This window comes from Mobula hypostoma, chromosome 9 (genome assembly GCF_963921235.1).
Source record: "Mobula hypostoma chromosome 9, sMobHyp1.1, whole genome shotgun sequence".
NCBI lineage: Eukaryota > Metazoa > Chordata > Chondrichthyes > Myliobatiformes > Myliobatidae > Mobula > Mobula hypostoma.
Window position 1 is genome coordinate 122434909 of NC_086105.1, and position 23957 is coordinate 122458865.

Consider the following 23957-nt stretch of genomic DNA (forward strand, 5'->3'; position numbering starts at 1 on the left):
ACAGCTGCCCCGCACTTCTGTGTGGGAATTAGAGTTGCCGGAGATGTGTGCGCAACAATGGAGTAAACTTGTGACAGATCTGAGCAAATGTAAACTAAAAGAGTTAGTCATACTGTTGCTGGAGGAATTCTTCTGCTGATACAAAAGGCGTATATGTTGAGTATTTTAAATACTTTCTGTAATACTGTATAGCTTTAGAGTTCTTAGTTTCCCGAACATTCTTGGTATCTTCTCCATGATCGTCAGAAATGGCAGGACATACATAACGTACATGGGGTAATATGCCCAATAGTGTGATTTCTTAACTTTGCAATTATATCCTGAATTAAATGCAGTGATTTCAAAATGTGATTTTAAACGCAACAAATTTACCTCCTTTTCAAATTTCCAGAGCAATTTATAAAGCAACTAAATGCATTACTAAGCCCTTTAAGAAAGTTTTCTTGTATAATATTAATAATAATAATCAATATTGAGAATGTGAGATGAAGAGTCCTTGAAAGTGAGTCCGTAGGTTATAGGAACAGGTCAGTGATGGGCAAGTGAAGTTGAATAAAGTTATCCCCTCTGGTTCAAAAGCCTGATGGCTGAGGAGAATGACTGTTACTAAACCTGATGGTGTTTACCTTCTTTCTGATGGCAGCAGTGAGAAGTGAGCATAACCTAGTTGGTGGGGGTCCCGGATGATGGATGCTGCTTTTCTGCAAAGACGCCCCTTGAGCTCAATGGTACGGAGGGCTTTATTTGCACTGTGTCCGCTACTTTTGTAGACTTTTCTGTTCAAGGGCATTGGTGTTTCCATACCAGGCCGTAATGCAACCAGCTAGTATACGATCTTAAACATTGCAATAGTACCCACATCTATAACTATCTCTGACATCTTGTTCCACTGGAAAATTAGATTGTGTGTGTTTTTAATCCCCACCACCACTGAATGCATAAACATTGAACTTGGTCACATAGAAGTAAGTAAATAACTATGCTTGCAAATAAAAACATGACTTTTTTTGGATTTTTGTAATCAAGGATCTGTTTTAAAATGAATTACAAAGCTGGATAAGAAGCTACTTGGTATAGCTTTTATCCATTACTTACCATAAATAATTCAGTGGGTTTTTCAGCTTGTTCCTTAGAGTTTTGATACCTTACACAGTACCCAGTGATACCAGCTCTCATTATCCACTGGAGCTAATATCGTGAAACAGATAAACACCCAGACTTATTAGGGAATATCTTCACTTCTTTATTTGCACCGAATTGATCCATTGGGTCACATTGAACTTAATTTATTTTACGGGCTGCCCATTAGGAACAGCAGTATGCCATTTAGCTCTTTAAGTGTGTTTCACCTTTTTTTTGAGATTATGCTGCATTTGTGACCTAATTCCCTCATATCCCTTGTGTGTTTCCTAAACATTTAGGTAGCATAAAATGACATCTGCAAAAATGTCCAAAACTTGTACAAATCTTTGCATGCTTAATTGTTTTCTAACCTCATGGCCACAATTTTAATTTTTCAACCACTGGAAATAATTCTATATGCTTTCCTTTAGTCCTGTGAAAACTGCTGAAATCATGACTTAAACATTTGAATAACAGAGAATATAACCAAAAATTGCCTATTTAAAAAACATCTTCTAACCTCTTCATAATTTGATTTAAGGCCAGTGATGTTGTGGAGATGGAACTGGTCTCTCTGACGGTAGTGTCTGAAAAGAGGATGCTATCCAAGTTGCATGCCATCTTGGACAATGTCTCCCATCCACTACATAATGTACTGGTTGGGCACTGGAGTACATTCAGCCAGAGACTCATTCCACCGAGATGTAACACAGAGCGTCATAGGAAGTCATTCCAGCCTGTGGCCATCAAACATTACAACTCCTCCCTTGGAGGGTCAGACACCCTGAGCCAATAGGCTGGTCCTGGACTTATTTCCTGGCATAATTTACATATTACTATTTAACTATTTGTGGTTTTATTACTATTTATTTATGGTGCAACTGTAACGAAAACCAATTTCCCCCGGGATCAATAAAGTATGACTATGACTATGACTATTCTCAGGTTTAAATTATAGTGGCCAATGTGTCCTGAATATATGTTGGCAAGAAATAATACTAAAATTCTAGTATGACTTGATGTATAAGTCTAACTCATTTGTTCCAATCTCTAAGGAATAAAATACCAGCTTTCCACTATATTTTTGTTATTATCTATATTTATTCATAACACTTAACGGAGCTGTTCATATTCATCTCCAGTTCTCCTTCCCCCAGACTCTTTGGACTTCTGTTCCTGGAATTATTCAGTTTAGAAAATGCTCTTCTGCTCTTTTTAGTTAAAAACCAAGCAACATGTGACAACAAGGTTTTGCTCCCAGATGAGCTCAATGCCTTTTATCTTTGCTTTGACCGGCAAAACTCCCACAGCCCTCGATGACCCTATAATTTCAGTCTCTGAGGCTGACATGAGAGCATCCTTCAGAAGGGTGAACTCGCGGAAAGCATTCAACCCAGATGGGGTGGCCTAGTACTGAAGACCTGTGCTGATCAACTGGCAGGAGGGTTCACTGAGATCTTTAACCTCTCGCTTCAGCAGTCTAAGGTACCCACCTGCTTCAAGTGGGCTTCAATTATACTGATACCCAAGAAGAATATGGTATTGTCCAGCAGAACTTACATCAACTGTAATGAAGTGCTTTGAGAAGTTGGTGATGAAACATGTCAATTCCTGCTGAGGGAGTGACTTGGATCCGCCCCGATATGTCTACCATCACTTCTCTTCACTCTTCATTCTTGGCTTTTCACTCTTGGAACTGGGCCGTACCCTCCAAATATCCGGACCTGCCTCTTGGTTTTTTTGCACTACCTTACTTCCCATTTTTCTATTTAATATTTACGCTTGATAATTTAAAATTTTAATATTTACTAATTTTAACTATTTTTAATATCTTTAATATTTAATATTTGTAATCCAGGGAGTGTGAATCAAATATCGCTGTGATGATTGTACGTTCTAGTACCAATTGTTTGGCGACAATTAAGTATAAAGTATAACACTTGAACAGTGAAGATGTATATATGAGGATGCTCTTCACTGACTACAGCTTAGCATTCAATACTATCATCCCCTCAAAATGAATCAATAAGCACCAAGACTTGGACCTCAGTATCTCCTTGTGCAACTGGATGCTTGATTTCTTCACTTGCATACACCAGTCAGTTCAGATTAGCAACAACAGCTTCTCCACAATCACCATCAGCAATGATGTGTGCTTAACCCCTGCTCTACTCTATTTATTCATTTACAGTTTTTTATTTATTTAGAGATGCAGCACAAAACCGGCGCTTCCAGCCCAATGAGCCATATTGCCCAGCAACCCACTTGTTCAACCTTGGCCTAATCTCTGGACAATTTATAATGACCAGTTAACCTACTAACCAGTGTGTCTTTGGAACGTGGGAGGCAAGCGCAGCACCCGGAGAAACCCACACACTTCACGGGACCTACATACAAACCTCTTATAGATGGTGTCAGAATTGAACTCTGAACTCAGATACACTGGGCTGTCATGACACTGATCACTTTGAGGCTAAGCACAGCTCCAATGCCATATTTAAGTGTGCCGATCACACCACAGTCGTTGGCTGAATCAAAGATGAATCAGCATATAGGAAGGAGATTGAATTTCTGACTGCATGCCGCAACAGCAACCTCTTACTCAATGTCGCTAAGACCCAGGAACTGAATATTCACTACAAGAGAGGAAACCAGAGGTCCTTGAACCAGTCCTCATTGGGGGAAATTCCTTGGCATTATCATTTCAGAGGATCTGTCCTGTGTTCAGTACATAAGTGCAATTGCGAAGAAAGCATGGCAGCACCTCTAGTTTCTTAGAAGTTTGCATGCCATCTAAAACGTAGACAAACTTCTGTAGATATGCAGTGGAGAGTATACTGATTGGTTACATCAGGGCTTAGTATGGAAACACCAATGCCCTTGAATGGAAACGCCTCTAAAAGTAGTGGATACAGCCCAGTCCATCACGGGGAAAGCCCTCACCACCACTGAGCACATCTACAAGGAGCACTGTTGCAGGAAGGCAGCATCCACGATCAAAGGCACACACCATCCAGGCCATGCTCACTTCTCAATGCTATAATCAGGAAGGAGGTACAGGAGCCTCAGGACCCACACCATCAAGTTTAGGAACGGTTATTACCCTTCACCCATCAGGGGCTAACTTCACTCAGCCCAACACTGAACTGCTCCCACAATCTATGGACTCAGTTTCAAGGACACTTTATCTCATGTTCTTGATATTTATCGCCTTCTTATTACTATTATTATTTTGTTTTGTTTTGCTTTTTGTACTTGCACAGGGTGTTGTCTTTTGCACATTGTTTCTTGTCTTGTGTGCGATTTTTCATTGATTTTATTCTGTGTCTTTGTATTTACTGTGAATGCCTTCAAGAAAATGAATCTCAGGGTCACATATGGTGACATATAGTTACTTTGGTAATAAATTTACTTTGAACTTTGAAAGTGGATAGCCTATAATTTATAATAATTCACTTGATTGCCATGAAGTAATTTTTATGATTTGTTTGCGTAACATATGTGTTTCATGGTGGGTGTGTGGCTTTTTCAATAGATCATACGATAAATGGTTGCAAACCAATATAGATTTCTGTGGGATATTTGCCCTTTGCATGCAGTACTGTTTAGTCAGTTTGCTGGCGAGATCAATAATGTGTCTTAGCTTTAAGATTCTTAAGATGGACTACATCAAATATCTCCTCATAATCCAAAAGTAATATATATTAACCTTCCATGCCCATTACTTAACAAAACTAAAAAAAAAGAGTCGTTAGGCTTGACCTGCAGTCATCATCATGTGTGGGTCTGACCTACAGTAAGCTTCTGACATACATGCAAGTTCTCCCTGATCAACTGGAAACTTAAGGCATTAAATCACTCTGATGGTTACATCTAACCCTTTCATAATTTTAGGCCTCATTGGATCATCTTTCCAACCTTCTATTTTCTTCTGGGATTTTAACAGCTGAAATTAGTCGTAAAACACTAAGAAAACTATTTTTTCACTGTGCCATGCTTTTTTTTCCGGAACAACACAGAGGTGTTAAATAATGAATCACCTGCAAAATGCATTTACTTTTTAACGGAAAGATTATTGGTCCTCTTATTAAAATATTATATCCCTTTGGTTTATAATAGTCATTGCTATCTCATGGTCACTGGTTTAAGTCTGGAGGAAGTCAACTGCAATCCCAAATAAATTGTCAGTATTTAAATGAATTTAATAGACCCAAATGTCCCCAATTAAAACCAGTGAGTCAAAACTAAAAAGAAAGCTTGATAGATTGAGTGAATTTTTTGCCTTTGGTAATGTTCAAAATCTGCTATTAGATATCACAGAGAGTAAAAGGAAAATGCTGAAAGGGGGTTAGTTGAGTCTCATTTCATTTGAAGTGCTTTTTGTTCAAGATGAATCATATTAGATTCAGAATAGTTTTGATTCCTACATGGAAACAATAAGGCATAATTAACTTGATTTTTTTTTTATTTTGGTGCATCAATGAAAAGTTCTTATCTGAACAGTTTAGAATCAAGTATTGGTAGACTAAACAGAATGTGACATTCCAGTCCATCGTTAAATGCTGTGGCATCACAGCTGTAGGGATCCAGGTTTGATCCTGAGCTCAGTGCTGTCAGTGTAGAGTTTACAAATTCTGTCCGTGACCTCATGGATTCTTTTAAATTTTCTCCCACCTCCCCAGACATATACAGGTATCTTAATTGGTTTATATAAATTAGTAAAGGCTAAGGGCAGAAGTAATCAATGGGGAGTTGATGTTTAGAATAACTGGTCTACAAGGAAGCAAGGAGAGGGAATGGGATTACTGGGATTGGTGCTTAGGAGCAAGTGTGGACCAAATCAGTTCTAGAAGACCTTAAGGAGGAGATGGTTCATAGAGTCAGAATCATCCACTACATGACAGGAACAGGCCCTTTGCCTCTCTATCCATGCCAGCCTGGTCTAATCCCATCAATCTGCAACCTGACTATAGCCGTTCATACCTCTCTCATTCTATAAGAGCACAGTGGAGAGTATCCTTACTGAGTGCATTACACCTGGTATGGAATCACTAATGCCCAGGAATGGAAAAGGCTACAGTAAACAGTGGATACAGCCCAGTCCGTTACAGGTAAAGCCGTCTCCACCATAGAGCACATTTACATGGAGCACTGCCACAAGAAAGCAGCATCCATCATCAAAGACCCCCACCAAATGAGACACACCCTCAGAGTCATAGAGAAGTACAGAGCAGAAACGGGTGGTTTGGCTCATCTAGTCCATTCTGAAAACCATTTAAATGGCCTACAACCAATGACCTGCACCGGGACTATAGCTCTTCTTCACCAGCCTCCCATAACGGGACCTTGTCAAATGCCTCCACTGCCTTGTTTTCATCCACTTTCCTGGTAACTTCCTCAAAAAACTCTGTAAGATTGATTAGACATGACTTACCACACACGAAGCCATGCTGATTATCCTTAAGCAGTTCATGTCTATCCAAATGCTTATGTATCTGGTCTCTTAGAATACCTTCCAATAACTTTCCCACATCTGATGTCAGATTCACTGGCCTATATTGAATTGAATTGACTTTGTTTCTTATATCCTTCACATACACGAGAGTAAAAATCTTTATGTTACGTCTCCATCTAAATGTGCAATGTGCAATCATAATAATTAATAATAAATAGTACAGTCAGTGCAATATAGAGTACACTCAAATCAGTGTGAGTTCATCAGTCTGATGGCCTGGTGGAAGAAGCTGTCCCAGAGCCTGTTGGTCCTGGCTTTTATGCTGTGGTACCGCTTCCTAGATGGTAGGAGCTGGAATAGATTGTGGGTTGGGATGGCTTGGGTTCCCAGTGACCCTACAGGCCCTTTTTACACATCTGTCCTTGTAAATGTCCTGAATCATTGGAAATTCACAACTACAGATGCACGGGGCTGTCCGCACCACTCTCTGCAGAGTCCTGCGATTAAGGGAGGTACAGTTCCCATACCAGGCAGTGATGCAGCCAGTCAGGATGCTCTCAATTGTGCCCCTGTAGAAGGTTCTTAGGATTTGGGGGCCCATACCAAACTTCCTCAGCCGTTTGAGGTGAAAGAGGCACTGTCGTGCCTTTTTCACCGCACAGCTGGTGTGTACACACCACGTGAGGTCCTCAGTGATGTGGATGCCAAGGAACTTGAAGCTGTTTGCCCTCTCAACCCCAGATCCATTGATGTCAATAGGGGTTAGCTCATCTCCTTTCCTCTTGTAATCCACAACCAGCTCCTTTGTTTTTGAGACATTAAGGAAGAGGTTGTTTTCCTGACACCACTGTGTCAGAGAGATGACTTCTTCCCTGTAGGCCACCTCATTGTTGTTTGAGATAAAGCCAATCAATGTAGTGTCATCGGCAAATTTAGTTAGCAAATTAGAGCTGTGGGTGGCAACATAGTCATGGGTATACAGGCAGTAAAGGAGGGGACTCAGTACACAGCCCTAACGGGCTTCTGTATTGAGAATCAGAGGGTAGGAGGTGAGGGAGCCCACTCTTACAATCTGCTGGCGATCTGGAAGGAAGTCCAGGATCCAGCTGCACAAAGCAGGGTCAAGGCCAAGGTCTCTGAGCTTCTTGTCAAGCCTGGATGGGACTATGGTGTTGAATGCTGAACTGTAGTCCAAGAACACCATTATTTCATACCCATCCTTCTTCTCCAGATGTGTAAAGGCGGTATGTAGAGTGGTGGCTATTGCGTCTACCTCGGTCTTTTTTTGGTATAGGGACAACGGTAGATAATTTGAAGCAGGAGGGCACTCTACACTGGGAGAGGCAGGGATTACATATATCTGTAAACGCACCTGCCAGTTGTGCTGCGCATATCCTAAGTACTCACCCGGGATGCCATCCGGTCGCGCAGCCTTGCGACTGTCCACTCGTTGGATAGTTTCTTGGTTTCTGTTCAGAACAGTGTTTCCCAATCATTTTTAATCCAATGCTCCCCTAAAGCACTTTCATACTTGCCAATGCCCCTCTTAGGCACATATATAGTTTCCCGTGCCCCCATAGTAAAAACATATGCTAACATGAGAAAATTGATTCTGATTTAAATTCTTATTTGTCTTTAAATCTTGCTTACACAGTACCTGTACACTGTACAGCAGCTTCGATATCAATGTGATCCTTGAGCTTGATGGGTTTTAGCAAGAGTTGAAATATTTGGTTCAAGTTGTGACAGCAAAAGTCTTAAGTCCTCATGCATAATAATGTCCAAGCAGTTTCAGTTGTTTGTAGGTATGTGGTTCACTGCACTGAAGCCTCTTTCAACAAGGTAAGAGGATGGAAATGTAATGAGGAGCAGTTTGGCTCTTCTTGAAAGACTAGGAAACTTTGTATGACAGTGTAGCCACATACCACTAAAGTTGACATTTTTGAAAAACATTTTTGCTTCTTCATCACTCTGAATTTCAATAATTTCTTCTTGCAAGCTTTCTTTCTGTTCTTCTGACTTGCAAATAAATGGGTTAATTACATAGTCTGGAATATCCAGATTGTTCAAATCCTTAAATCGATTCTGAAATTCCTTCTTCAGTGACTGCAGGTGTAAGCAGTACACTTGCAAATCACTGAAACAGAGTGCCATATTTTCCGTGAAGGGAAACTGTGAGAACATTCTTCTCCCAATGTTTTGCTTATATATTTCCAATTTTCCAAGAAAAGTGGACACTGCACGTTTTGCCTGGATTAAATTGAAATTCTCACGCTACAGTTTCTTTTTTTTTTGTAATTTATTTTTTATTGAATTTCATCATCAAACAAACATTTCCATAAGATGTATTTCAGATACTGTACATATATATCGTATACAGGTAATCATATTTGTCACAAATCTCCACGTAATATTTGTCTGAGGTATACGCTTGTAGAAAGGAGAGGAAAGAAAGACCAATCGAAAGAGGAAAACTATGTACAAGTAGGGAGTGATCTTTTTTTTTTACAACAGATTCATTGACTTGTGAGAATAAAATCAGGCCTATGAGGTGTTATGTAGTTAAACCATTTTTTCCAGTATGAATAAAATTTTTCCAACTTATGATTACGATGCTGTTATCTTCTCCATTTTGTAAATACCCATTGTAATTTCCATCCATACATTTAAAGTTGGGCTCTCCTGAGATAACCGTTTCCTGGTAAGGGTCTTTTTACCAGCCACCAGTAGTACATTCATTAAATATTTATCTCTCTTCAACCATTCTTGAGGTATATACCCAAAATATATGGTCTTACTGGTCTTACTCTCTAAGGGTATTTCACATTTAAAGATGTCTTGTAGGGCATTATGTATCCCACTCCAATAGACTTTGATAACGGGGCATTCCCAGAAAATATGATAATGGTTTGCATTTGATTTCCACTATTTCTCCAACAAGCAGGGGGGGTTACTATTATAATGGGATTTCTGAGAGGGTGTAATAAAATATCAAGTTTTTCCATCCGAACTCCCTCCTTTTCTGTGAACTGGTACACGTCCACTGATACCTCCATATTATTGCCAGTCTTCCTCAGATATTATTATCCCTCCTTCCTCCTCCTATTTTGTTTTAATGTATGAAGTCGAATGTGTTTTAAGATTTGACAAACCCTTACAAATGTTTGAAATTACTACCATTGTCTGAGTTATATGCTTTTCTAAGTAGCTGTATCAGACATGTACTTGCCTTGGTTACATTTTTAACCCTCCTATTAACGTACTGTTGCATCTGTAAATACCGGTAGAAGTCTTGTTTTTCTAAAAAATGTTTCTCTTTGAGCATTTCAAAACTGAACAGTGTTCCTTCTTTCATTATATTGCAAATAGCTGTTATTCCTTTAGCTGTCCAGTCCTTAAATCTAGCATCCAGTTTATTCGGCGTAAATCCTGAGTCATATGCACACCATTTAAGAATTGCAATGTCTCTCTCTAGTTTATATTCTTTTATAATAGTTTTTGCATATTTTAAGAGTCCATTTCACCCACAGGTTGTCAATATTATTTATGTAACTTTGTAGGTTATTATCAGCCAAAATTGCCTGTATGGGGATGGAATGTATCCGCTCCTCAATGTTTTTCCATTCAGCGCCATATGATGGGTTGCACCAGCTCTCAACTATGCTGCAAAATAATCATCTCTAAGAGAAGCTAGGCCCCATTCCCCTTCTTCCTTGGCTAATTGCAAAGTTTTGAGACGAACCTTGGGCCTTTTACCTTGCCATATATATCTTGATAACATCTTGTTCCATTCATTGAATTGATTTTGGTTAATCTCTATTGGTAGGGTCTGAAAGAGATATAGTAGTCTGGGCAGTATATTCATTTTAATAGATTCAAAACTTGAACTGAGACCAAGAAAAAGAATTAGGTTCCATCTTGTTATATCTTCCTTAATTTTTTTATATATAGGCTGATAATTGCATTCTGATAATTTTGCCAAATCTTTTGGCATAATGATGCCCAAATATTTGATGGACTCTGTTTGCCATGCCCAAGGATATCTACTTTCAATTTCTCTTGGTGGGCTATAGTTATATGAAAGTTTTATCTATGTTGATCTTATATCCTGATAATTGGCCATATTGTTCAAAGGATTGCATCAATTTGGGTAAAGAGTATGTTGGTTGCCCTAGGTAGATCAAAATGTCATCCTCGTAACAGGCCAATTTATGCTCTGTCCCTTTAATAGTAATTCCCCTGATATCTTCATCTTGTCTGATGTATTGAGCTAATGGTTCCAGATATAATGCGAAGAGTGGTGGTGATCATGCACAACCCTGTCTCGTGCCCCTTTCTAGGGTAAAACTATTAGATAAATATCCATTGATTTTAATCCTGGCAGTAGGATTGTCGTATAGTGCCTGTAGAGTTTCTCACGCTAGTTTCATATTTAGAATGTTCATTTTGTCATACAGATCAGCTAGGTATGCCACATCTCCACGTAGAAGTTCAATTTTGTATCCCAAGCTCTTGTCAACTTTGAGCAAAAATTCAATCACAGTGTGAAAAAGATCACAGAAGCGTTTTAAGCAGCAGACTTATGACAGCCAACACACTTCAGTGTGAAGAAGCAATCATTCAAACTCTTCATCATTATCTTGGCATAACTGGTGAAATATTTTGCTCTTTGATGGATGAACTTTAATTTTGTTGATAGCAGATATTACAAGAATCATGCTTAAAAAAGTCATTGGCTGAGGTATTTGGCTGCAAGATATTGAGGACGAATTATACAATGGATTGCAAACATACTTGGAATTTATTTTTTTTATAACTGCCACTAAACCAGCATGGCACAAGAAATCATGTTCCTAATTGGAATACTTACATCCTCAATGCACATTCTGAGCTTGTCATAGGTTGATTCTCCAATGATATTTATTTTTAATTTTTTACAAAAGAGAATCTCTTTGAACACCTCATGAGGAACTCTCAGGGTCAGCAGGTTCACTGTTTTGTTCTATTTCACCCTTTGGTTCTGGCCAGTGCTGTATCATTGCACGACCTGCTTTCCGTAGATCTCTAGAGAAAGTTGAGAGGGTGTACTTGACTTACCAACTGTTAAATTGCATGAACTTGTTCCAGGCCATGAGACCAGGGGAATTGTTGGGCTGCTAATTTATACATCCCTAATAATGTCTGTTAGATTGGTAAGGTCGGATGAAATTGTGAGGTTTCAGATGCATTATGACAATGAGTGCTCACCATCTGCAGAGCTGTGGTTCCAGTGCTTCATTCTTTTTTTCTGGAAGTGCCTGCTCTACTAATGGTCAGTCAGGTCTCGTGCCTGAAGTTAGGGTGCCACTTACCACCCCACCCCCAAGAACCTTGAACGCACTCTGACGACTTCTATTTCCCCTAATGCCCCCCTAGTCAAGTCAAGTCAAGTCAAATTTATTTATAAAGCACATTTAAAAACAACCCATGTTGACCAAAGAGCTGTACAAACCATAACAGGTAGCTAAAATCACAAATTACAAGGAGCACAGATATAAACAACAAGGCACACAGCTTATAGGCACAAAATAAACAACACATGAGCCTAAGCACAAGCCAAAAATAAGCCACGTCAGGAAGATTCAAATGCTAGTGAACAAAGGTAAGTTTTGAGCCTGGACTTAAGAGAGTCAATGGAGGGGGCAGATCTGATAGGGAGGGGAATGCTGTTCCACAGTCTAGAGGCTACAACAGCAAAGGCTCGGTCACCCCCCAAACTTAAATTTAGATCGTGGGAAGCCAGGAGCCCCAAGTCAGCCGACCTGAGGGACCTGGAAGTAGTCATAGTCATACTTTATTGATCCCAGGGAAAATTGGTTTTCGTTACAGTTACACCATAAATAATTAAATAGTAATAAAATCATTAATAGTTAAATAGTAATATGTAAATTATGCCAGGAAATAAGTCCAGGACCAGCCTATTGGCTCAGGGTTTCTGACCCTCCAAGGGAGGAGTTGAAAGTTTGATGGCCACAGGCAGGAATGACTTCCTATGACGCTCTGTGTTTCATCTCGGTGGAATGAGTCTCTGGCTGAATGTACTCCTGTGCCCAACCAGTAAATTATGTAGTGGATGGGAGACATTGTCCAAGATGGCATGCAACTTGTACAGCATCCTCTTTTCAGACACCACCGTCAAAATAAGCATAGAATAAGGGGTTAGAAGATCTACAATATGGGAGGGGGCCAGCCCATATAGGGCTTTATAAACAAACAGGAGAACCTTAAAATCAATTCTAAACCATACTGGTAGTCAGTGGAGAGAGGCCAGGATAGAAGTAATATGATCCCTCTTCCGTGCACCTATCAGGAGCCTGGCTGCAGCGTTCTGGACCAGTTGCAGGCGGGACAGGGATGACTGACTAATCCCAGTATACAAGGAGTTGGAGTAGTCCAAGTGGGAGGATATAAGGGCGTGGATGACTTTCTCGAGATCTTTGAAAGAGAGAAACAACTTGATTTTGGCAATAGTATGAAGCTGGAAAAAACTGGCTTTTACTACTGCATTAACTTGCTTGTCAAACTTAAAGGCGGAATCAAATATCACACCAAGGTTTTTGACATGGTGTTTGACAAGGGTAGACAGCTTAGCAAGACTGTTGGTAATCACTTTGATGGAGTCAGGGGAGCCAAATAGGATGACTTCAGATTTGTCTTCATTCAGCTGTAGGAAGTATTGTGCCATCCAACACTCTTAAGTCCTCAAAGCAGTTCATGAGGCTGACTAGATTTGACTGGTCGTTTGGTTTCAAGGGGAGATAAAGCTGTGAGTCGTCAGCATAACAATGGAAGGAAGTGTTGTGTTTTTGAATGATTTGACTGAGGGGGAAGCATGTATATAGAGAAAAGAATGGGATGGAGCCTTGTGGGACCCGGCAGGAGAAACTAGCTGGGGGAGAGGAAAATTTGCCTATATTGGCGGAGAAGCTTCTACTTTTGAGGTAGCGTGTGAACTAGTTCAAGGCAGTGCCATCAACACCAACCCCGTACTGGAGACGGTCTAGTACACGTAACTACTCTCATTGGGAATCACTGGTTTAGATCCTCTTTTAAACAGCAGAAAAACATTGGCTCTCCGCCAATCCCCTGGTATCTCTCCTGTCGCAAAGGATGTTTAAAATACTGTATCTCTGCTAGGGCCCCGGCAATTTCTGCAAATACCTCCTGAGGGGTCTGAGGGAACACCTTGTCAGGCCCTGGGGATTTATCCACTTTGATTTGCCTCAGGGTAGCAAACTACTACCATCTGGTCAGATGTACAGAAGCCTTAGGTCCCATATCATCAGGTTCAGGGACAGTCATTACCTGACAACTATCAGGCTCCTGAACCTGCATGCATCACTATGACTCCGAAGTGATCCTATAATCTTTCAAGGACATTACAACTCATGGACTCTTTATTTTTTTTAATATTTTGCTGTTTGTCTTCTTTGGTACATTGGTTGTTTGTCAGTCACTGTCTATGTATATTTATTGTTAATTCTAATGTATTTTCCACTATGTGTGCAAGAAAATGAATCTCTAGGTAGTATGTGGTAGGATAAATGTACTTCAATAAACAATTTACTTTGGACTGTAGGATCTCCCCTCATTCTCCTGTGTTCCAGAAAACTAAGTCCTAACCTATTCTACCTTTCCCTGTAACTCAGGTCTCCAAGCCTCAGCATCATACATGTAAATTTTCTCAACTCTTTCAAGCTTGATGTCTGTCCTGTAGGTAGGCAACAAGAACTCCACACAATACTCAAATTTGGCTTCACCAAAACCTTATACAACTTCAACATTACATGCCAACTCCTGCACTTAATACTCTGATTTATGAAGGCCAATATGTCAAGAGCTCTTTTTACTATCCCATCTGCCTGTGATGTTACTTGAAGGCATTATAGATTTGTATTCCCAGGTCCTTTTGTTCTACTGTGATCCTCAGCAATCTTCTAGTCAATGCACCAGTCATGTTTGTCCTCCCAAGGTGCAACACCTCACACTTGTCTGCATTAAATTCCATCTGCCTTTTTTCAGCCGATTTTCCTAGCTGGTCCTGATCACTCTGCAAGCTACGATACCCTTCCTCACTGTCCACTACATCCCACCTTGGCGTAATCTGCAGATTTGCTAATTCAGTTCACCACATTCATGAACAGATTAAACCACCCCCTGATTGAGAGAGCTAATGGAAGTTACCTCTCAATCAGCAAACACATAGAAACTTAAAGAGCAGTTTCATGATAAATGTAAACAGGAGATTAAAAGCCTGAACGTAACACACCTCAAGCTGGAATTGCAGAACAGGTAATAAGGATAAAAGCTGTAGACATTGCAAGATGAGCAAAATGCTGTACTTGCAAGTAGTGGAAAAAATCCAAAACTAAAATAGAAAATGCTGAATATTCTTGGAAGGACAGGGCAATTTGCAGGAATAGAGAATGAACACTTAGAGATCCTGAAACTGAAAAGCAGCTTGTAAAACTAGAGGGAGATGTCTCTGATTGGGTAAAACCAGGGGATTAAGTTGTAACCAAGTTTATCTGGTCAGTGAGCAAATGGGAGCAATTAGAGAGCAAAAACATAGGTGAGTGAAAATCCCCAAAAAAATTCATCTGTCTTGGGCCACAATACTAGGAAGAGAAACAACATTTCACGTTAGAGACTATTCATTTGACACAGACAAAATAATCCAGACAAAGGAATGTGGGAATTGAGAAATGCAGAGCAGGATAAGCCCAGCTGGTCAGGCTGTCCTTCATTCCCAGAAAGATGAAGAGAAAAAGATGGTTAACTGATACATTCTGAGAAATCACATTTTCTGAAGTTGTGGAATTCAATACAGGTCCAAAAATTTGCTGTGTACTCAACAGAAAATGTGCTGCTATTTTCCAAGCTTGCTTTGGGCCTCACTATGACAGTACAGGAGGCTATAGACTGATATGTCAGAGTGAGTGTGGCAGGCAACAGCAAGCTCATTAACTATTGCTGCAGACTGAAAGCAAATGTGCTCTGTTAGGGAATTACCCAATCTGAGAGATTTTCTAAAAGCATTTCCTTACAGTAACTGTTAGGTCTTGTTCCATAGTAGCCAGATACCAGTCAAATGGCAATGCAAATGGAAGCTGATGCCAGTTGGCTAAACAGTCACAAAGAATGTCAAGATTCACCTCAATGATCGTCAGCTGCATGGATGCACCCACTTTAAAACAAATTTTAATGTCATCAAATCTAGATTTAACATTGGACACTCAACAAGATGTTTACCGACAGAACTGCTCTATGACCGATGCCATAGTATCCTGTCTTGCACCTGCTCCTGAAACACCTAAAAGACAAGGACATTTGTCAGAATGCTGGTTTTAGATTTCAGTTCAGCATTCAAAACTAATGTCCTACAGACTTTGGTGAATAAACCCCTGCTTCTCAATCTAAATATACCACTGTGCAACTGGGTGTTGCACTTACTAACCAACAGACCTCAGGGAGTCAGGATATACAATTGCTCTTCCCTTACAATCATTCTCAACACGCGTGTCCCCCAGGGCTGTGTGCTGAGCCTATTGCTGTACATTCTGCTCAAACACGACTGCATGGCCAAAAACCCAAGTAATCACATTGTCAAGTTCACTGATGATATGACAGTGATTGGGCTCATCACCAACGACAAGTCAGCCTACAGGGAGGAGGTGAAAGAGCTTGCAGCCTGGTGCCAGGCAAATAGCCTTTTCCTTAATGTCAACAAGACGAAGGAGATGGCTATCAACTTCAGGGGAACTCGCAACACTCAGCCCTCTCTACATCAGCGGCACAGCAGTAGAAACTGCAAGTAGTTTTAAATTATTTGGAGTGCACATCCTGTCATGGTCCCAGAACACATTCTACACAGTCAGGAAAGCTCACCAACACCTCTACTTTATAAGGCGGCTCAAAATAACTGAACTACACACGTCTATACTAACGTCCTTCTACAAATGTGCAGCAGAGACCATCCTAACATGCTGATTCATTGCAAGGCTCTACAAAGGGCAGTTGAAACTGTCCAATGCATAATCAGCAACAGTCTACCCGCCATCAAGGACATATACACAAAAAGGTGCCAGAAAAGAGCCAGTAACATCATGAAGGATTACCCTGCTAATGGACTGCTTGTCCCACTCCCATTTGGGAGGACGCTATGTAGCATCCACGCCAAGACCAGCATATTCAAAGTTATTTTCCCCAAGCAGTCAGGCTGATCAACACCTCCTCCCAATAACCCACCCTCCAACATCACTATTTTATCGTTTTCTCTCTGTCATCTTATGTACAGATGCTCTTGTGCCCAGTGTCACTTTATGGACATACAATACTGTAAGCTATATATTTATATTTATTGTTTTTAAAAATTATCATTATTGTGTTCTTTGTCTTTTTTTGGATCTGGAGTAAAAATTATTTTGTTCCCCTTTACACCTGTATATAGGAAATGACATTAGGAATCTTGAACTATCAAAATTACACAAGTATAAAACTATTAATTGCACATTGCAAGCTTGCACCTGCAAAAAACGAAGGAACTTTTGCTCAAAGGTCAGTATTTCTTTTATAAGTTTTCTGTGTGTACTCATGAATTGTGATAAGTAAGCAGAAATTGAGTCAGTACAATCTTGACTTTAAAAACTTAGGTTCAAAAATCTAAGTATTTTATTTCAAAGACTTCAAAAATTCAAATAATAATCAAACATTTTATTTTGCAACATGCACAACATAAATACATAATTGAAATATTATAAAAATAAAATTAGCAACAAAATATGATTTGAACATAAATAAGAGGTTATTTATATAACAGAGAAAAATTCATTTGCATTAGCTGGAAATGGTATCTTTCAAATTCATGGTCTTTTAGTTAGCTAGGTGAGAATTCATCATAATGTTTAAGAAACAAATGACAAGATTTTCTCAAGTGCATGCTTTGATAATTAAAAGTAAGTAATGTTCATATGCATATATTTATGGAATATTTACAGAGTTTTGGCTGAATTAACCTGTATGTTAATACTTAAATATAGCAATGCATTTCAAGAGTAAATTCACAGCTGTATTTTAAATGTTCAGAAAGAGAAAGATTAATTTAGACAATACATTTGAGATACTATTTCTAACAACAGTCCCTCTTCAGTTGAACACAAATATATAAAATCAGTGCAAGAAACAAGATAATTTAGCTGTTAATGATGCACTTTGATGAAATTCATGGAGTGCCTGACTTTTTCCAGTTTGTGAGGTACAGAATTGTTAACATTTATTCAATGTTAAGTAAGTTTGACACTTGCAAAATTTCTTCAAACAGAGTAACAATATTTCATTTTAGCATATTTTACTGAAAGACTGATCTTTTCAAGTGTTATACAACTATGCAGCACCATTCACCCGACTGAGTGCTGTTTCCTCAGCGTGTCGTAACGTTTGACTTTGTTTTCGGCACTTTTCCTGGACATACTCCTTTAAAAAAACAACAGAAAAATAAAATTGAATTAACGATTCCTCAAATTTTGTCCAAGTAAAATACAGAAATAATATCTATGCATCTCAGAGCTTAAGACTAGGTTGACTCAGCAGTAATGACTGACCATCAGATCACAGAATTAAAGGTCAAGATGAAATACGTAACCAATAAGAGCATTGAAAAGCTATAGTAAATCCAATCATGCATCAGAATAAAGATCTGTGTGTCATAGAAATTCCACAAGGGATTTTGTTACATGCTGCAACTGATAAAAAAAAATTCCAATAATTTAGCAAAATCCCAGATTGATCACTGTTCTACAACTCAGTCTAGGTTCAAAATTAGTCATGCTGCACTTGGGGTATTGTGAACTGTACTGGTTGCCACACTACAGGATAGATTTGGCAGCAATAGCAAGAGCACAGAAGAGATTCAACTAGATGTTGCCCAGAATGGTGGGCTTTACTGCAGATATAATTACAATTTAGAAAGGCATTTAGACCAGTACTTAGATAGGAAAGGAGGGAGTCAAGCCAAAAGCAGGTGTGCAAGTTGCAGCAAGGCAAGGGTTTAACAATGTCCAGGCAAAGGTAGATTGCAGATAGAGTGCTGACAGCCCAAGCAAGAGAGGTCTTTGAAGAGCATAGCTTCCCTCTTTACAGCAAGTTACCAGAGCAAATTAGCTTACTGGCACAAGATAAGAATATAACAGATAGATGCAAGAGGCACACACACACACACCAACTAAGGGACAATTACTTTACTAACTTCAATGTATCATTAGCTGTTAGCTAGTAGTTTCTATTGATTCTTAACATCTGTATCCTGAACAGTAATTAATCTTGAAAGTAAGGAATTTGAACATACACAGTTTACTTGTTTGGGCTGGCACGTTTACCATAACTGCTAGTCATTTCTGCATAAAAATCGAATTTCTCCATTCAGACATCAGAACAGTGTGATTACAGGGGCCATGGTTTCTCCTTGTGTACAAGTAAACATGATTGGGGAACAAGTGTGAGTTTCCAGTTAATCGCAACAACACAGGCAAACTGGATTGGCCTAGATTAGGGGTTCCCAACATGGGGTCCGTGGCCCTCTTGGTTAATGGCAAGGGTCCATGGCACAAAAAAGGTTGGGAACCCCTGGCATAGACAGACATCATGGTCAGAATGGATCATCTGGGCTGAAGGGTCTGTTTCTGTGTCATATAGCTCTATATTATACATATATGAAGGTAGACAACAAAACCTGTTCAGTGATGACAAGACAAATAGGAAAAATATTGTGCCTAAGTTGTGCAGAAGACAAAAAAGTTTCAAAGGGACGTAGACTGGTTCGTGGGCAAAGATCTTGCTAATGGAGTACTGTATGGGAAAATATGGAAATGTCCATTTTGACAATAGAAAAGCATTATCTAAATGGTGAGAAAATACAGAGCTGAAAAGCAGAGGAATTTAGGTATTCTAGTGTATGTTTCACAAAAGGTTAATTAACAGATACAACTGACACTGGACAACAATTTTTTTTCAAAAGTGTTGTTTCTTCAGAATTTTTGTTATGATAGACCGCCTGAAGCTGAAAACAAATTTAATTTCAGACTACTTGTATCACATAGGAATTTTGAGAAACAAGAAATTAACTTTTATTAGATATAATGCATTTAATTGCAAAATGTGCTGACGTTTTGCAATAATTCAACTATGCTAAAATGGTTTTGTTGATGATTTTCATTTGTCCTTAGTGTCTGAAGTTTCTTGCATAAGTGTCCAACCAGCATTGATGGATTCCAATTGCCCTGATATGGATTCTCCATGACCGTAATGTCCTGGTGAAACCTTTCACGATGCTTATTACTGACAGCATGAAGATTTGCAGGGAAAAAATCTACACTGGAATGCAGAAAATGAATCTTTAGTGACACGTTGTAGTTCATGGTTTTGTATCCTTGAAGCATGTTGTCAATCAGCTGCATGTAATTTGGTGCTTTGTAGTTGCCAAGAGTATTTTCAACAACATCCTTGAATTCCTTCCATGCAGTTTTCTCTGGTTCTTCAACTTGCCTGTCATTTTTTGATCTTTTTGATTTGTGGACCAACAAAAATGCCTTCCTTAAACTTGGCATCAGTTATTCTGGGAAACATCTGTCTTAAATATCAAAATCCTTCACGGAAATTTATAGCCTTTCTAAAACCCGCCCAGCCAAGCAGCATCCCCCCTCCCCACCCCACCCCATGCCTAAGCATGCTCAGGATTGCCTGGACAAGATAGAAAACTCTTCGGCTTACATAGTGTGTAACATTTTAATTAACTTAAATTATGAATTGAAATAACAAATAGAGGCAATTTTAACAGAATGGTCCTCAATAGGGAAATGTAATGGTGTTTTCATGATCAGCAGCCCAAAATCCATAAGACACACTTAAAAGAATTCTGGAAGCAATATCTTTGTTGTCCAGTGTAATTAAGAAAACTAACAAAATACCCTAATGTGCAAGTGGAAATTATCATAAATGTACAGAATTGGTACATTCAAGATAAAAAATTCACTGGCAGCAATTTGGACAATGTCAAAACCTAGAATGGACAGGGTATCTAATGGGAAAAGGCTGGATAGGCTTGGTTTGCAGCCACTGGAATTTAGAAGAGTTAGAGGCTTGACAGGATAGGTTGTGGGAGGCATTTATGACACAAGGCAAACTCTCCACCAGTTTTTTTTTCAAATTCTTTCTTAAATGCCAGTGGAAGTAAAATGAGTACTTTTAAGCAGAGGTACAGATCCTTGATAAGCAAGTAGGCGAAAATACATCTAATTAGATCACTTGACAAAGCACAGTAATGACTGAGAGACAAACCTATTGCAGGTGTTTGGAATAGTACTGTTAATAACCTTCTGAAGATGATGCATGGCTTTCTTGACAGTTTTCTCACTGGGAGCTCCAATCCTTCTCTCAACTGCACTTCCTTCACAACCATTTTTATTTTTGCCTATCTAATTGTCATTATTTAATAGCTCTTCTCTCTCTCATTGCTTCCAAGCCTAAAACATAAAATTCCCGCAAGGTACATGCTGAAAAACAGACAAGAAGCAATTCATAGTGAAACCAGAATGATCTAACAAAGAGCTAATTTTAGAAGCCTATCCTGTAGCAGCCAAAACTCAGTTGAAAAGGTGCAAGTTCTTGGTCAATTTTCAAAACTGAAGAACTCCTTTGCTCCGGAAGTCCCTCAAATTTCATTTAAAGCATGTAGCATGGTTTATTTTTGATTTGGGAAAACACAACTTGATAAAAAAAAGTGTTTTCATTAAGGACTTGCAATTTATATCATAATTTATAACAATTTTAAAAATTTTAAGGTTCAGATAATTGGGTTGCTTATCCCCCAGTAAAGAATTCTAATTCCAAAATGCAAAATCAGCTTAGCATTTATAGCCACATAGTAATTCTATTTGGCAATCACATAGCTTAGTACTTTCTCTAAACTTCAAAGTAGCATATTCAGGCAGAACGTCAATGAAGAAAATATTAAAAATTTCCAAATACAATGGAAATTCTAACCAGATTAACAATGTAATTATTGTTAATCAAAGTAATTATTTCGAGCTGGTATACACCTTAAATAGGAAATGCATGCACACATGAACAATTATAATTTCTTAGAGCCTTCTCTACTGAAGAAAGAAATCCACCCCCCCCCCCACCAAGGCAGGGTGGGAAAAACTGAAGGAGAAACAAATGAAACAAATATAAATGACATGTATCAAGTAAAATAGGCACTAAAATAAGCATGTAACTCTAAGAAAGTGTGTCAATTAACTAGTGCAGAACATAATTTGTAGTAAAAACAAGATACTTCCCCATAGAAATGAAGAGACCTCCAAGGATAGTCTTTTTTAAGCAGGTGAATCAACACAGTGGTGCCAAAGTTGCCTGCCTATACAAGGTGCAGCATGCAAAATGAGCATTTAAAAACAAGAATGAAATTCAAATAATCAAAAGCAAATGATAAAATACAGGAAACATGTAAGAAGCAATAAATAAGTAGGTCGATTGAATCTAACAAGGTAAAAGCATAAAACAAACAGAAGATGACTGGATGTCATGAAATACTCAACAACACACCTGGACCAGTTTTCCTAGGAAATCTGCCTTCTGAGTCCCTCTCTCTATTCTGTTCCACCCCCTTTTTAGAAGTGTGGACTCTGATCAAATAAAGAAAATATATGAGTGGATACTATAAATGCAATTCAATAGTTGCAAAAGAATTAGAATGGATTCCAGCGAAGTTATTGCTCCATTTTACTTTTACATAGCATTCTTGGAAATGTTATTGAAGAAGTGTTCATCTAGAAATTCTGGCAGTTAATAGCAACTTTTTCACAACAGCACTGTAGGTTTATTTTTTAAAAAATCAGTAATAATCTTTGAATAATTGCTTTAAAAAGAGACAATATGCAAAATATCGACAATGTGCCCTGGCACACTGTTAGCTAGCTGTACACATGTTCCTCAGTTTAGATGGGGACACAAATAATATCTAATGTGCTATGCAAGATGTGTTTACAAAGCTTTCTGAAAGATACAATGAGCTATATTAGCCTGCTCCCTTGGAAGAGTTGTAATAAATGGAAGATACTAATTTTTATCTTCTCCATTACCCCAATTGTCGACATTATTGGTCATTCAGATTTGTTATTTCCATGAATTTTTGGTAAAGTAAAAATAATTTAAAGCAATCAATCAGGAACTTAGAAATAACATTACGCTGATGATTCTGGATTTCTGACTTGCAGTCTGATTTTAATAACAAATCTGAAAATGCAACAAAAATATATACTTCTTGACGTTGTAGATCTATCACCTTTCCTGACCTGTCTCCCCACACTTTCTTTTATATAGAAAAAAAATCAGATTAGTCTCCTGTAACCAAAAATGGTATTGGAGAGGCTACATAAAAAAAATTGCACACCGATGAACTTTTGAATTGAATTGACTTTATTACTTACATCCTTCACATACATGAGGAGTAAAAGTCTTTATGTTACGTCTCCATCTAACTTAAGATATTTGAAGATGATGTAAAAAAAATTGCAAGCCATCAGTATATTTTTGAAAATGAGTATAAATGCAGAAAAAGTACAACTTCAAGATCTCTTAAGATAACTTATTGTTCTTTTGGTTGTTTGCAAAATATTGCAGCTGGTTCATTAGATAACAGAATTCAAGTTAATTGGTGCATCATTGTTATAATAATTTGGACTATGAGAAAAAGAACTTCAAGATTGGTAATTCTATGAAAGCCATGCATTTTTACTGTAAAGTTTTCAAAATTATTGATGATAATATTAATAGAATAAAATTCAAATAGTCCAGTAGGCTTGAGACTGGCGAGGTCAAATTGGTGGCTATTCCAGACCATTGGGTATTACTCCTATCAATGTTTATTTATTTAAAAGATTCAGCAAGGAATAGGCCCTTCAAGCTGCACTGCCCAATCTAGCCCTAATTTAATAATAAACCAATTAACCTACCCAATACACCAGAGCACCCAGAGAAAACCCATGCATTCCATGTTGAGGAGATACCGTGGATTGACTCCAACTCAAGACACCTGAGCTGCAATAGCACTGCACTAGCCACTATGCTACCATGGCATCATTTTAATTGACTAAGATTTAACTTTTTTTTTAAAATGGGGTAGAACAAATTTTCCAGTTAATATGGCGAGTTTAAAGGAGTACAGAATACAGGTACCAGAAACTGTTAACACCACCACATCTCAAAACCCCCCCACCCCTCCAACCACCGTATGTTTAAAGGGGATACAGAGTTGCTAGATGTGGGTCATCCTATGGTTGATTTT

General features: G+C 38.6%; 1 protein-coding gene and 1 long non-coding RNA gene across 5 annotated transcripts in view; one reads left to right on the plus strand and one right to left on the minus strand.

The window, feature by feature from the left end:
- Nucleotides 1-27: 27 nt before the first annotated feature.
- On the plus strand, nt 28-20284 carry LOC134352011 (uncharacterized). Of its 2 annotated transcripts, XR_010019326.1 has the most exons (4): nt 28-155; nt 16914-16954; nt 17067-17173; nt 19837-20284. It is a non-coding gene; the product is annotated as an uncharacterized LOC134352011 (long non-coding RNA). The 2 variants fall into 2 exon arrangements; XR_010019325.1 differs by lacking the exon at nt 16914-16954 and having other exon boundaries at nt 49-155.
- LOC134352009 (centriolar coiled-coil protein of 110 kDa-like) overlaps nt 17319-23957 on the minus strand; it is a 62649-nt gene continuing 56010 nt past the window's right edge. Inside the window, exons 14-15 of one of the 3 annotated variants that reach the window (XM_063059043.1) lie at nt 22217-22296; nt 17321-18088 (exon numbers count right to left, since the gene is read on the minus strand). In XM_063059043.1, coding sequence (XP_062915113.1) covers nt 18036-18088; nt 22217-22296 — 133 coding nt within the window. In that variant the 3' untranslated portion in view covers nt 17321-18035. Of the gene's footprint in view, nt 18089-22216; nt 22297-23957 lie in introns of all 3 variants that reach the window. The other 2 variants (XR_010019324.1, XM_063059047.1) reach the window with 2 other exon arrangements.